General features: G+C 41.8%; 2 protein-coding genes across 2 annotated transcripts in view; one reads left to right on the forward strand and one right to left on the reverse strand.

The window, feature by feature from the left end:
• LOC133082400 (ferritin light chain-like) overlaps positions 1–1,873 on the reverse strand; it is a 68,034-nt gene extending 66,161 nt beyond the window's left edge. Inside the window, exon 1 of the mRNA XM_061178990.1 lies at positions 1,785–1,873. The gene's annotated coding sequence lies outside the window, so the exon portion shown is untranslated. The remainder of the gene's footprint in view (positions 1–1,784) is intronic.
• Positions 1,874–2,099: 226 nt separating this feature from the next.
• The window catches only part of TSPAN7 (tetraspanin 7), a 134,826-nt gene continuing 123,357 nt past the window's right edge, over positions 2,100–13,568 (forward strand). Inside the window, exon 1 of the mRNA XM_061177906.1 lies at positions 2,100–2,238. Coding sequence (XP_061033889.1) covers positions 2,158–2,238 — 81 coding nt within the window. The 5' untranslated portion in view covers positions 2,100–2,157. The remainder of the gene's footprint in view (positions 2,239–13,568) is intronic.

The following is a 13,568-nucleotide window of genomic DNA, read 5'->3' on the forward strand; positions in this document are numbered from 1 at the left end:
GTATCCTTTTTTCGCTGCTGCCCAGGGACTGTAAAAAGGAAGGAGAAAGCTCCTTTCTGAAGCTGGGTTTGAGCTCACTGCAGTAGGGACAGCGTCCCTCCACTCTTGATTCCTATTAGGACCACCTGAAGAACTTTAAAAACTGCTGAGCCCTCACTCCGGACCAAATGACTCAGGCTACCTGGGATTGGGCACAGGCAGTCATAGCTTTGTTCTTGTTGTTGTTGTTGTTAAGTTCTCCAGGTGATGCAAATGAGCAACCAGAGTAGAGAATCATTGTGCAAGGTCTTCCTTTATAAGAGAAACCTTGCCAATCAGTTCCCTAATCTTTTTTTCACCTGCACCCATATTCTTCTCTACTCCTCTCTATGCCCACATACCTCTTTGTTATGGTTGATCATTACCTTAAACAAGTTCTCCTCTTCCTCATATTTGTGTCCTGTTTATACAATGACCTCCCTGACCTGGGACCATGTACAACCCATTGGCGGTAATAATTACTCCTGCAACTGACCTTGGCAGGCTTTCCTCAAGCTTTATTGACTGTTTTTCACTCTTTCACAAAAGGTATCCTTAACATCATCCACAACTGAGTTAGCCTGTGATAGTGTTGCTGTTTTGACTGCAGACTCTCAGGAATCAAGTGAAATCTCCCACAGAATCTGTACTGTGTGTTCCTCTACAAACCATCCACAGGAGATCTGGGTGGAATGTACATTACTTTTTTATTGGGATATAATTCACGTGCCATAAAATTCACCCTTTTAAAGTGTCCAATTCAGTGGTTTTTAGTATATTCACAAAATTGTGCAACCGTCACCACAGTCTAATTATAGAACACTTTTGTCACTCCCCAAAGAAACCCCCTACTCACTAACAGTCACTCCTCATTCCTGCCGCCCCCTGCAACCACTAATCTATTTCTGTCTCTATGGATCTGTCTATTCTGGACGTTGCCTATAAATGGACCGTTCAACATGTGGTCTTTTGTGTCTGGCTTCTTTCACTTAGCATATTTTCAAGGTTCATACATGTTAAAGCATGTACCAGTACTTCATTCCTTTTTGTGGCCAAATAATTTTCCATTGTATGGATGTACTACATTATGTTCATCCATTCATAATTGATGGTCACTGGGGTTGTTTCTCCTTTCTGGCTATGGTAAATGGCGCTATGAACATTCATGGACAGGCTTTTGTGTGGACAAGTTTTCATTGCTTTTGGGTGTATACCTAGGAGTGGAATCGCTGGGTCATATGGTAACTTTATGTTTAGCTTTTTGAGCAACTTCTGAATTGTTTTTGAACTGTATTTTTTGACCTTGAAACAGTTCTCTTTTAGTGTGAGGTGGTCTGTACTTGTTAGGGTGGGAAAAATGAGTCTCAGGGACTTTAAACATTTTTTTTCTGTTATCTGTTATACATTTTATGTGCAGGAAGAATGGTACCTTCATATAGAAACTTCTTGTCATTCGGCTTCATCATTTCAAAATGTGAGGAAACCTAAAACGTGGAGCTTCCGCGGTGGCAAGGATTGGGGGTGTCTGAGTTCCCGGGTTCCTGACCATCCCTCCAGCTGTATCTCCGGCCACCTGTCACAGTCTGTTACTGGCACAGACAAGGCCTGCTTGTTCCAAGGACATGACTACTGGGCCACTTCCATCTGAGAAGGCCTAGTGGGGCGTCCAAATGCAGAAACCTGATTGCTTTCCGGGGATAGCAATAAACCAGGTGCAGACAACCCTGCAAATGTAAAGCCCCACTGTGTACAAAGCAGAAACTCACGTGCCACGGCGGCCACGAAAAGGCCCTGACCTTCGACCCGGCCTCCATCCAGGCTCTCCTACTCCCTCCTGGCTGCCCTGCCCCGCTCCTCGGCTCGGGGTCTGAGCCTGCGCGGGCTCGCGGAGGCGGGCGGCCTTCTCCGCATGCGCAGTCTCTACCGGCCTGTTCCTTCAGCGGGTGCTCTGCCGAGTGCGCGCTCACGCACACGCAACGTCTCGTCTGCGCGCTCACGGGGCCTCTCGCGGCACGCGCCTCCGCCCCTCCCGGCCCCGCCCCGCCTCCTCCCCCCTCCCGCGCGCCGGTCCGCCGCACGCCGCCGCCGCCGCCGCCGACGCCGCCGCCGCCGCCGCCGCCGCCGCCGGAGCTCTGTAGTATGGCATCGAGGAGAATGGAGACCAAACCTGTGATAACCTGTCTCAAAACCCTCCTCATCATCTACTCCTTCGTCTTCTGGGTGAGTGGCCACGCCTGACCGGCGGCTGGGCCGCCGTCCATCGGTCAGTGTAGTGATGCTCCGGGAAGGGAAGGGGGAGGAAAAAACCCAAAGCAAAAATCAAATCTCGGTCCCCTCCTTCAGGAGACAGGCGCAGGGCTGGGGCTGCAGGATGGCGGGGTGCAGGCTTGGGGCTGCTCAGACCCTGGACCCCGCCCGGTGCAGGGTGTAAGGGGCTGCGTGGTGGCGGTGACTGCAGGTTGCCGACCTTTCCAAAATATTTTAATGCATTGACTTATTTTTTTAACTCCCGGGTTAGGGTCAGCCTCTGGGGAAAGTTGCGGGTTTATTCGTCTGTTTTCCACTCTGGACACCCCTCCCCACCCTCCCTTAGCAGCCCGTTCGCGGTGTCTCTTGGAGCTAACCCGTGGCCGGCTGGGAGCAGGCGCGAGAGCGCAGGGTTTAATCCCAGATTCCCAGTTATTCCCGACCCCGCGGGGCTGCGAGAGGCAGGCGCTGGGAGCCCTGAGCTGCCTGGCTGGGCAAGGGCGACCAAAGGCCTCCAAACGCAGTGATGGGGGGCGGGCGCCGTTGCCGCGCGGAGACGCACAGAGGGGAGAGGGTCTTACGTAACCCAGGGGCATCTTTGCGCTTTCTCGGCGACCCAGGAGATGGGTCTTAGGACCCTTTTCCCACGCCCTTGCACCCTTACACTTATCTTTGTGTCATTGCGTAAACCCAATCCGCAGAGCCCTGGGGAAGGACCCCAGCCACTTGGTGACAGCAATAGCGCCTCAACTCTGCTCCCCATCTAACTGGTACTGCTACCGGTCCTTGAAGCTCAATGCAGAAGGATGACGTCAGCCCCTCAGCCGAAGCCTTGGGGGGCTGCGTGGTGCACTTCGCGGAGCTATGCGCGCTTTTGCGCGCGGGAGGAGGAGGAGCGGGGCGGGCGGTGGGGTGCGGGGGGTGCTCCAGGCTTGTGCCTTACCTCATCCTGTTTGGCAATTCGTGGAATCAGTGCAGGGCTGACACTGCAGTGATTCATTTGAAGTAGGTGGTACCTAAAGATCATTCCCCATTATTTCTCTTTCCATGTCGACGACTCTCTTCTCCCCAAGTTCTCCTTTCCTACACCAAGCCACAGCCACCCTGCAGGAGAATGAATGTCTGTCACCCCCTCCCCCAACACACACACACACACACACACACACACACACAAATAATCTGGGTCATTTCAGCTTTCAAGGCAGTCATTTTGAAACCTGAGGCTCTGCAGAAAAAGCCAATCCGGCCTTTGGTTGTTTTTCTTTGCCAATTAGCCCTAATTGGCCCTAATTTTGGTATGAAACTGGGGCACAGTGCTTTATGAGGTACCCAGACTCGGCTTGATGGTGAAACAGGCTGTTTGTAATGACCAGGGCAGGAACTGAGATTTATTAAAGATTAAAAAAAGAATCCCTAATGCGCCCCCCGCCCCCGCGGACATTTCTTGTCACTGGCATTGGTGATTCTTCAGGTCGGGAAATTGTGGACTCTGGAGACCAGGCATACCAAGAACTCTGCAGTGAGATAAGATAGAATAACAGGTATATCACACAAGGCAACCACAGAAATGGACTTTATTTGGACTGAAAACAGCACAGGTTGAAAAATTTCAGCAGTGGAATTGTGAGCTCTGCACAGATCCTATATTATGTTCTTCTTGGAAAAAGCAATAATGCATGCTGGTTGCTGAAACTTCCCAGTAGCCATTCCTCGGAACTGGCTTAGCTATTTTTGTTTGTTTGTTTGATTAAATCTCTTTGTGTTTGGCCCTTTAGTATTTACTTGACTTCCTATTTGTTACTGGAGTAAATCATATGGGTGATTATTTTTAGCTTCCTGAAAAATCTTTCAGCATCACTGCAGGCTGGTAAAGAAGGGAGTCTTCTAGACGAAGCCTTTTCATATGAGCTCTTTAACTCTTCTTGGCTTACCTTCCCCCCACCTCATGAATCTAATTACTTAATGCACCCTGATACATCTTAAGCACAGAATTTTATGTCCTCTGAAGTTCCTTGATGCCTGCATTTTAATTTTTTTCCTACTTCCAAGATTTCCATAGTCTTAAAGTGTTTACCTAAAGCATTTTCAGTAGTTTAAATAGCCTTCAATAATCATTTCATACTTCACAACCAAAGAATGAGATCTCTCCAGATGCAAGGGTATTTTAAGCAAGACATTTTCATTAATAAACCATGGTCCAAATGCTGTGTTCGCCATTGTACCTTAAATGCTGTTTTTCTTTTTAAACAGCTTTATTGAGAAGTAATTCACATAACATATAATTCACCCTTTTTAAAGTGTATAATTCAGTGGGTTTAGTATATTCACAGATTTGTGCAACCATCACCTCAATTTTAGAACATTTTTATTACCTGAAAAAGAAACCCCATACCCTTTAGCTGTCATTCCCCTTGTCCTCCCAATAAGCCCCACCACCCCAAGCAATCACTAATCTTTCTTCTTTTAAAAAAATTAATTAATTAATTTATTTATTTTTGGCTGAGTTGGGTCTTTGTTGCTGCACGTGGGCTTTCTCTAGTTGCGGCGAGCGGGGGCTACTCTTCGTCGCGGTGCATGGGCTTCTCATTGCGGTGGCTTCTCTTGTTGCGGAGCACCGGCTCTAGGCGTGCGGGCTTAAGTAGTTGTAGCTCGCGGGCTCTAGAGCGCAGGCTCAGTAGTTGTGGCGCACGGGCTTGGTTGCTCCGTGGCATATGGGATCTTCCCGGACCAGGGCTCGAACCCGTGTCCCATACATTGGCAGGCGGATTCTTAACCACTGCGCCACCAGGGAAGCCCTAATTACTTTCTGTATCTATAGATTTCCCTTTTTTGGACATTTCATCTAAATGAAATCATATAGTACGTGGTCTTTTGTGAATGGCTACTTTTGCTTAGCATAACGTTCTCAAAATTCATCCATGTTTATTCCTTTTTATGGCCAAATAATACTCCACTGTATGCCTGTATCACATTTTGTTCATTCATTTGTCCACTGCTAGACATTTGGGTTGTTTCTGTCTTTTGGCTATTATGACTAACAGTGCTACAAACATTTATGTACAAGTTTTTGTGTGAACATGTCTTCATTCCTCTTGAGTATATACCTAGGCGTGGAATTGCTGGGTCATATGGTAACTCTGTGATGAATCATTTGAAGAACTGCCAGACTGTTTTCCAAAGTGACTGTACCATTTTACATTCCTGCCAGCAGTGTATGAGTATGTTGATTTCTCCACATCCTTGCCAACATTTGTTATTATCTGACTTTTAAAATTCTAGCCATCCTAATGGGTATCTCATTGTGGTTTAGATTTGAATTTCCTTGATGAGTTATGATGTCGAGCATCTTTGTATGTGCTTATTGGTCATTTGTATATCTTCCTTGAAGAAATGTCTCTTCATATCCTTTGCCCAATTTTTATTTTGGTTTTTTTTAAATTATTGAGTTGTATATGTCCTTTATGTATTCTTGACCCAAGTCTCTTATCAGGTATATCATTTGCAAATATTTTCTCCTATTCTGTGTGTTGTTTATTCACTTTCTTGGTGGTGTCCTTTGAAATACAAACGTTTTTTATTTTGATAAAGTCCAATCTACCTATTTTTCTTTTGTTGCTTGTGCTTTTGGTGTCATATTTAAGAATCCTTCGCCAAATGCAAAACTATGAAGAAAACACTGTCTATAAGAGTGACAACAATTCAGTAAATGCAGTTGATAAATTTATCTTTCTCTGGCACCTAGAACTGTCTGGCCCATAGTAGGTACTCAAATATTTGTCAGAACTTCTGGAGTTATGTTAGGTAATTAACAAAGAGGATGATCTTGGTGTTCTTTTAAGTGGAAGATGGAGGAAAGATTAGGCAGAATTTTTTTCCTTCCTGTTCTCGGTGAATCATTTTAATGGGACTGCTTCTCTTCCCTTACCTCAGTTTAGATTTAGGACTAGAAGACATTTGAGCTTAAAATGGTGGTAGACCAGTAGCATCAAGAGATTGATGTACCTGCAGTTACGAAAGAGAGATCTTTGTTTTATCTGGCCTCCTCTTCTATCTATAATCACTCTCCCTCTCTGAGATGTTCCTCTAAAGCAGTGGTTCTCAACAGGGGACAGTTTTGCCTCCCCCCACCAATAGTTGGCAATGTCTGGAGACATTTTTTAGTTACTGCTGGGAGTGGGGTGCTATTGGCATCTAGCTGGTAGAGGCCACAGGTGCAGCTAAGCATACTACAAGGTACTGGACAGCCCCTCACAAGAAAGAGTTTTATGGCTCAAAATGTCAACAGTGCCTACAACCTCTGCACTAGTGAACTTTACATAGTATACTAGTAAGTCCTACATAGAAAAAAGAGAGTCTTATGCAAAACTCCCAATATATACTGTTGTTTGGAACCACCATACCCGAGCATTCTCAACACAATCGCAAGTAAGAAGAAAAACATTCTCCATGGTGTACCATAATTCTTTACTTGAAGATAAAGGTAGGTAGTTCTTTATATAATAGTGTTGAAATGGATGGGACGATCTGTCCTCCGGTTAGATAGCATCACCTGAATGTTAGGTAAATGGCTCCTTTATTCTCTTTGATTTGTATGTTTCATTTTCAGGTTTATAGAAGAGGAGGAAAAAAACACACCTAGGAGTAAGTTATCCTGTGCTTTAAGACTAGCAAACAGTGCCTGGCACATAACAGGTTTACTCCGGAAGTATTTACTTAATGAATGAATGAATAAATGAAATTTTATTGACTACTCCTGGGCTCATGTATTTATTTCAACTCATCTCAATTGGGAGGCTTTTTAAAATGATATTTCCTGTCTACCTGTGGTAGTTTAAATGTGTTTCTGACAGTGATGTGTGGAAAGGTGGAGTAGAGGACTGTATAAGACTTACTTATCCTAATGATAGTTCAATTATTATATTTTTATGATCAGCTAGTTTGCCAGACATTTTAGTTACCTAAAATTTTAATTGGAATTGAATTTGCTATGTTTGAATTAAAAAGATATCTATCTTACCCTAATACAAAAATATCTCTCCATGACAAATACAGTTTTTTCAACAACAAACAGGAAAACTATCAATATGATGCTTACAAGGTAAATTCCATTTTTTAAAAAAATTTTTGTTGGAGTATAGTTGATTTACAATGTTGTGTTAGTTTCAGGTGTACAGCAAAGTGAATCAGTTATACGTATACATATATTCACTCTTTTTTAGATTTTATTCCCATATAGGCCATTATAGAGTACTGAGTAGAGTTCCCTGTGCTATACAGTAGATAAGGTAAATTCTGTTTTGATTTAGAAATTTTTTAATGTATTTTAAACACTCATCTGTGTTCTGAGCTTAGATTTAAATCCACTACATCTACATCCACTAAATAATACTGTGAAGAGAAATATCCTTGCTTCACTCCAGTGTATATTGGATTTGGTTTCTTTGATTATCCAGGGAGGCAGTTAGCTTTATCAATAGTGCTATCAAATTCTCTTATAGTGAAATATTAGTGATTTTTTTAAAATTTGGGAAGCATCACTAATCTTTTTTGGGGGAAGATTGAAAGAAATAATAGTCAAAATGTTTCTTCTCTTTTGTCATCCAGAAAGTTTAGGTACTTGGGTTAAATACAGGGGAAAAAGTCTTAAAGAACAACCCCTAATGTTTTACACTGTTTGAATTTGGGCACATACTAAAGTTTATACTTATTCCTTTGCATATCAGTGAAATTCAACAAACATTCATTGAATGTCTTATATGCCAGGTATTTCAGTAGAATGATTACCAACTTTTACTAGCTGCTGCTTTTAGCATGTTACCTTCATTTCTAAGTAATGTAGTTAATCTACTACTGCTGGACTTTTCAGTATTAGATGTTTTATATTGTCTTCCTACTATGGAAGATCAAGATCTAGCTCTCCTACCACCTTCTCCCTCACTCCCATCTTTCCTAAATTGGGTAGACCCTAATATATCTTTTATCAGTTTATCATTATCATATATCATCTTGGTTAGAGCAGTAGTCAGTGATCACATTAATGCAATTAGGTAAGCCTATTCACAGCTGAACCATGTAGCGTGTCTATTATGATTGCTTGCACATCTTTTTGTTTTCCCTTCAGTTAAAAATTGCCTTGTTTTATCCTTCGCTTGTTAATTTTCTTCATTCATCACTAAATTATCCCGGTATTCTCCCCAAGAACTGCATATCTTCACTTAGTGTATTGAAACACTTTGTGTATCCTATCAGTTTCCTATTCTTAGAGACATTTGTCCCAAAGCATTCTGACCTTCAATCTGGGCTAGTGTTCTCCGGGCCTTTGAAACAGCTGACATCATTATAATCTCCCTTTACCATCATCCTGGGAAATCCTGTCTCCTTTTATGTTGTATCCTTGGTTTTCTAGATGTCCAGTCTTCCTCTTTCTTGGTCGTTCATCCATTTTGGTGGAGCAAATCTCCTAGTAACTTTCTGGAGAAGAGTGCATGGGAGGTTAATTTTTTGAGATCTTGCAGGTGTGCAGATCTTACTGTGCTCTTGCATTTAATTTGATAGTTTGGCTGAGTATAGAATTCTAGTTTGTAAATCATTTACCCTCAGAACTTTGCTGCCACTTCCTCTTTTCCCCATGTCTCTTGCTCTTGTTACTGTTGGGAAATCAAATGTTATTTTGAGTCTTCTTAAATTCTGCTGTTCTTTGAAAGCTTCTGGAATCTCTGTCTTGTTCCTAGTGCTCTGAAATTTCACAATACTACCCCTTGGTGTATGTTTATTTTTATCTCTTTCCTCTGCACCCTTTCAATCTGCGAACTCATGTCCTTCCGTTTGGGGAAATTTTCTTGAATTGTTTTTTTTGTTTTGTTTTATTTTAAATTTCCCTTCATTTTCTCTGTTCTCTCTGTTTCGATGCTGGACCTCTTAGATCCTCTGTCTCCCCTTCTGTTTTCTAATTCTCTTCGTCTTTTTCTACTTTCTGGGAGATCTCTCCCAGCTTACCTTGCCTGTTATTGCATTTTTCATTTGTTTTATATGTTGATATCTAGGAGCTCTCTGTTGAGGCCTAAGCGTTTCTTTTTCTAGCATCCTGCTGTTTCATAAATGTAATATTTTAAAATCCTTCTGACAATATTAATGATTTTTTTTTAAAGTTTGCTTCTTTTTGCTGTTTCCTCCAAGCTTCTCTGTTATCTGGCATACTACAGACTTACCTCAAATTTCTGGTACCCATTTGCTCTTTGTTGTTTAAGAGTGGAGCACTAAAAACGCTGATTGGAAGCTCTTAGTGGGAGTTGTTGATTATAAGTTGGGTGATTTGGCTGGGCAGTTGAGTTTTGGAACCAAGGTCAATCTCTTTAGGTCTTTTCCTTTGGTCTAATCAGATTTCCTATAGAAGAATCTTCCAATCTTCTCTCTGGATGAAGAAGGTTAGGGATATGGATGTCCCCACATGCAGTATAAATGCACCTTTGTTTAAGCTCCTGTTTCAAGTGTAGAATCCAATGTTCACCATGCTTTGGTTCCCCAGTTCACTTCACTCTCCCTGGAAAATAAATCTCTGAACCCATGCTGGAATGGGGGAGAAGGCAGAGACTGGAAGTTGGAGGGGATCTAAGTGCTTTTCAAAAAGCTTTTCCCAGATTCTCCTTATTTTAGCCCCCTTTCGTCCCTACTTCCAAAAGTGCATGGAACTGCCTTCTGGGGGTGCTTGTGTGCAAATATTTTATTCTTGACTTTTCTCACAGCTGCCATAGGATTTGGCTTTTTCTGAGCTCCCAAAATGTCATTGCAGTTGTCTCCTCTTCCATTCTCATTGTTATTGTGGGTTAAAAAAATCCTTTTAGTGTCATTTCAGTGGAGTTTTGGGAGATAGCCAAGGTAAATGGATGTGTTCAATCCATCATCTCTAACTGGAAGTCCTTTATATCTGTATCTCTACATTGCATGGTACTAATTAAATACGTAGTTGATTGTGAGTGATTGAATAGAGTGTCTGAGATGGCAACAGTTGGGCTATTCTAATAGATATTGGTATCTACTTTTCAGTTTTTAAAAAGCTTTTGGATGTCAAGGGGAATGTTCTAGGTTGGAACAGGCTTATGAAAGCACATCCTCTTTAAGGTCATCTGGTCATCGGGGACTGGAGTTGGACAAATGGGAATGAAGCTCTGAAGGTTGCTGCTGTTTTTTCGCTCATCGAATTTCTTCCCACCAGGTGGAGGCCCATGTGTCTTCTGACCTAATTCAGATCTTGGTGGATTAATTTAATGTGGAAGCAGCAGAGTTCAAAGTATGGTGGGGAGTGGGGTGCTTGATGTTAGACGAGTCATCGCTCTGCTATTTTTCTGTTACTACAATGATAACCCTTTGTGTTTATTACAGGACTTGTGCATTGTAATTTGAAAAGTTTTTTTTTCCTTATTTAAGCAACTTCCTGCATGCAACATGCAGTTAGGATATGGGTACTACCTTTTACAGCATTTGCGGAACATTAAGTCTTTTCCACTTAGTAGTTGCTTAGAAACTAGCTGACTTTTTATCCAGATAGATTAAAATACTTTTCTCAATTTTAATTATAGCTAAAGTTCTTGATTTGACCCTATCGTGAAAAGTATTGAAATACTTTTCTCAATTTTAATTATAGCTAAAGTTCTTGATGTGACCCTATCGTGAGCTACATTACTTATGATTCATTGACTGTTCAGCATTATGTCCTGTTTTAAGTAAGCACTTCAGAAGGTGCTTTGAATTGAAAGTCATCTGTGACTGTGTTTCTCTGTTTAAACATGTTAAACCTTTGACATAGGTGACTAATGCACCACTAAACCAATTTGAAGTGCACTTTAGAAATATATTCTTATGTCTTTTTCTCCTTTGGACCCATTACAGCAGCTTCCAGTTTGGGTTATCTCTTCATGACAGGCAGATCGTTGGATTACTGCTCTTAAATTTCCTTTTTTGGCTGTTATCCCACTTGCCTTGACTGAATGCTTTTCATTCTTGGCTGAACATTTTTGTCCCCTTTTATATAGAGCCCCAATATTCGTCAAGAAAAGGACATAGAGGGGGAAAGATAGGAGAGGGCTTTTCTTGTTTTCCCTTTGGTTATTTGATCACTTGAACATGTAAGCATGTGAAATAGTTTGGTGATAGAATTAAGGATCACAGTTCTACTTTGGAAGATTTTCTTTGTGCTTTCTGTAAGGTATGACAGGCTTTTTCATCATCATCTGTTTTAGGAGAAATTGCAGTTGCCTTGTACTGAAAGATGGGCTGGGTCAGGTGCAGGTACTAGGTGAGCAATCTAGATCTGTGGTTCTCAACCCTGTTTGCTCATCAGGATTGCTTAAGGAGCCCTAAAATACTGTAAGCTTAGACCTCACCCTAAGAGATTCTGATTCAATTGGCCTGGAGGAGGATGCCAGCTTTCATAATTTTAAAATGATCTTCCAGGTGATTCAGCTGTGCAAGTAGGACTGGGAACCATTGATTCAGAGAGAACTCTGTATAATAGCAGGCCTGGTTCATCTTGAGTCTCTTGGATCTGGAGATAGCTAGGGCATATCTAGCTATTGAATATCTAGCATGGGCCTGATTTGGTCTGCTTTGCCCAAAAGTCTTAGGCTAGGTCTCCAGTCTCTCTTAGTAAACCAAAATGGCCTTGTCACTCTTAGGAGACCTTGCTAGTCATTCCTAACTAGAGGAGTGCTCATCAGAATCACTAAGGGGCTTTTAAAATCACAGCTGTTTGGTCCTATCTGATGAAGTTTCCATTTTAATTGATTTGGAGAGGGGCCTAGGTATGTATTTTTAAAAAAACCATTCCCAAGGTGATTCTGATTCCTGGGATGTTACTCTGGTCTGTGATGCAGTTTGTCATAAATGAATTCGTACCGTATGAATGCTTTCCTGTGATGATCTGTAGTACCATAAAGCTAGTTTGAGGAGAAGCAAGATGTAGCCAATCTAGTATTTTTCTCACCCACTGAACTGCTCTCTGGCAAGTGTCTGCAACTGAACTCTTGGAGTTTGGAGTAGTTTCCGTTCCTTAGGGGGAAGGTATTTGTTTACAGTTGCACTGAGAAGTTAGGAAGAGACTTGGTTTTCCCTCTTTCAAAATATTAGACTGTCATCCAATATGTAAAACAAAAACCTGAATTCATTTCTTACTAAAGTAAGAGAGAAGCACAGTACTAGTCAAGCACAGTTTATGAGTGAAACAGCTTGCTGGTCTTTTTGGGAAGTGTGGTGGTGTTTGATGGTTGCTTTGGGTACAGAAGCAGAGTGGTTGACCTTGGCCTTAGAACCATGGCTATTTGGGTGAGACTGTGTTGATGGCCTCTAAGAAGCAGTCACTGCAGTGCATCTGCTGCTGATTCGTTGCTCTTGAACTGTGTGAGGCTGTCACTGTAATTAGCTTCTAGAAGTATGTTCCCTGAAAGAGGTTGAGTTTTTATTGATAATTAGACTAAGGTGAATTGCCACTGATCAAATAGGTTTAGAAGTGGGTGCTGGTAGTTACTAGTTAACCATGCCTACTGAATAATCAATCTTCTTCCCCCCAGGAGTATAGAGACTTTTATTCTTGCCTCAAATTACCAATTCTCATTTCTCAGTGAAATGAGTTTGTCTCTGCACCTCAATTCCCATTCTCCAAACATCATCATGGAGATGTATAGAATTCTTGGGTGAGTTCATTGATCTAATCATTCCACAAACAATCATTAGGAGTTTATGATTTCTAGGGAGTATACTAGGACTTCTCTAGGGTAGGCCCCTTTGCGTTGAAAAGGAACCCAAATCTTGATAATGAAGCTGGGTGGTAAATGTTCCTAAACATCCCTTCCACATCCACATCTCTATTTGTGTTCAATTTCTATTTCTGATGAAGCTTTTCAGGATTTTTCACCTCTTCCAATTTCTGTTTCATACTAAACTGTATCACTCTCTTGCTATTCTTTTAGCTATTGCCTTCTATTGCAGGGGATTTGAGATTAGTCCTACGTGAAGTGTTGGCTTAGACACTTGCTGTGTGACCTTAGGCAATTCACATGCTCTCTCTGAGCCTCGGTTTCCTCTTCAGAATTGAAGATATCTGCCTCAGTCAAGTGGTGAAGGTTAAATGACATTCAAGTGCTTTGTAAAGTGTAACAGGTATGTTTTTGGCAACATTATTTCTTACGGTGTAGAGTATTTCTTTTTTCTTAATTTCTTGCACATGGGAGGTACTATGTCAATATTTGTTAAATGAATAAATTGATCAGAACACCCCCTACCCTGGAAATTAGGGATGATTAACTTTTCAG

The sequence above is a fragment of the Eubalaena glacialis genome, chromosome X (genome assembly GCF_028564815.1).
Source record: "Eubalaena glacialis isolate mEubGla1 chromosome X, mEubGla1.1.hap2.+ XY, whole genome shotgun sequence".
NCBI lineage: Eukaryota > Metazoa > Chordata > Mammalia > Artiodactyla > Balaenidae > Eubalaena > Eubalaena glacialis.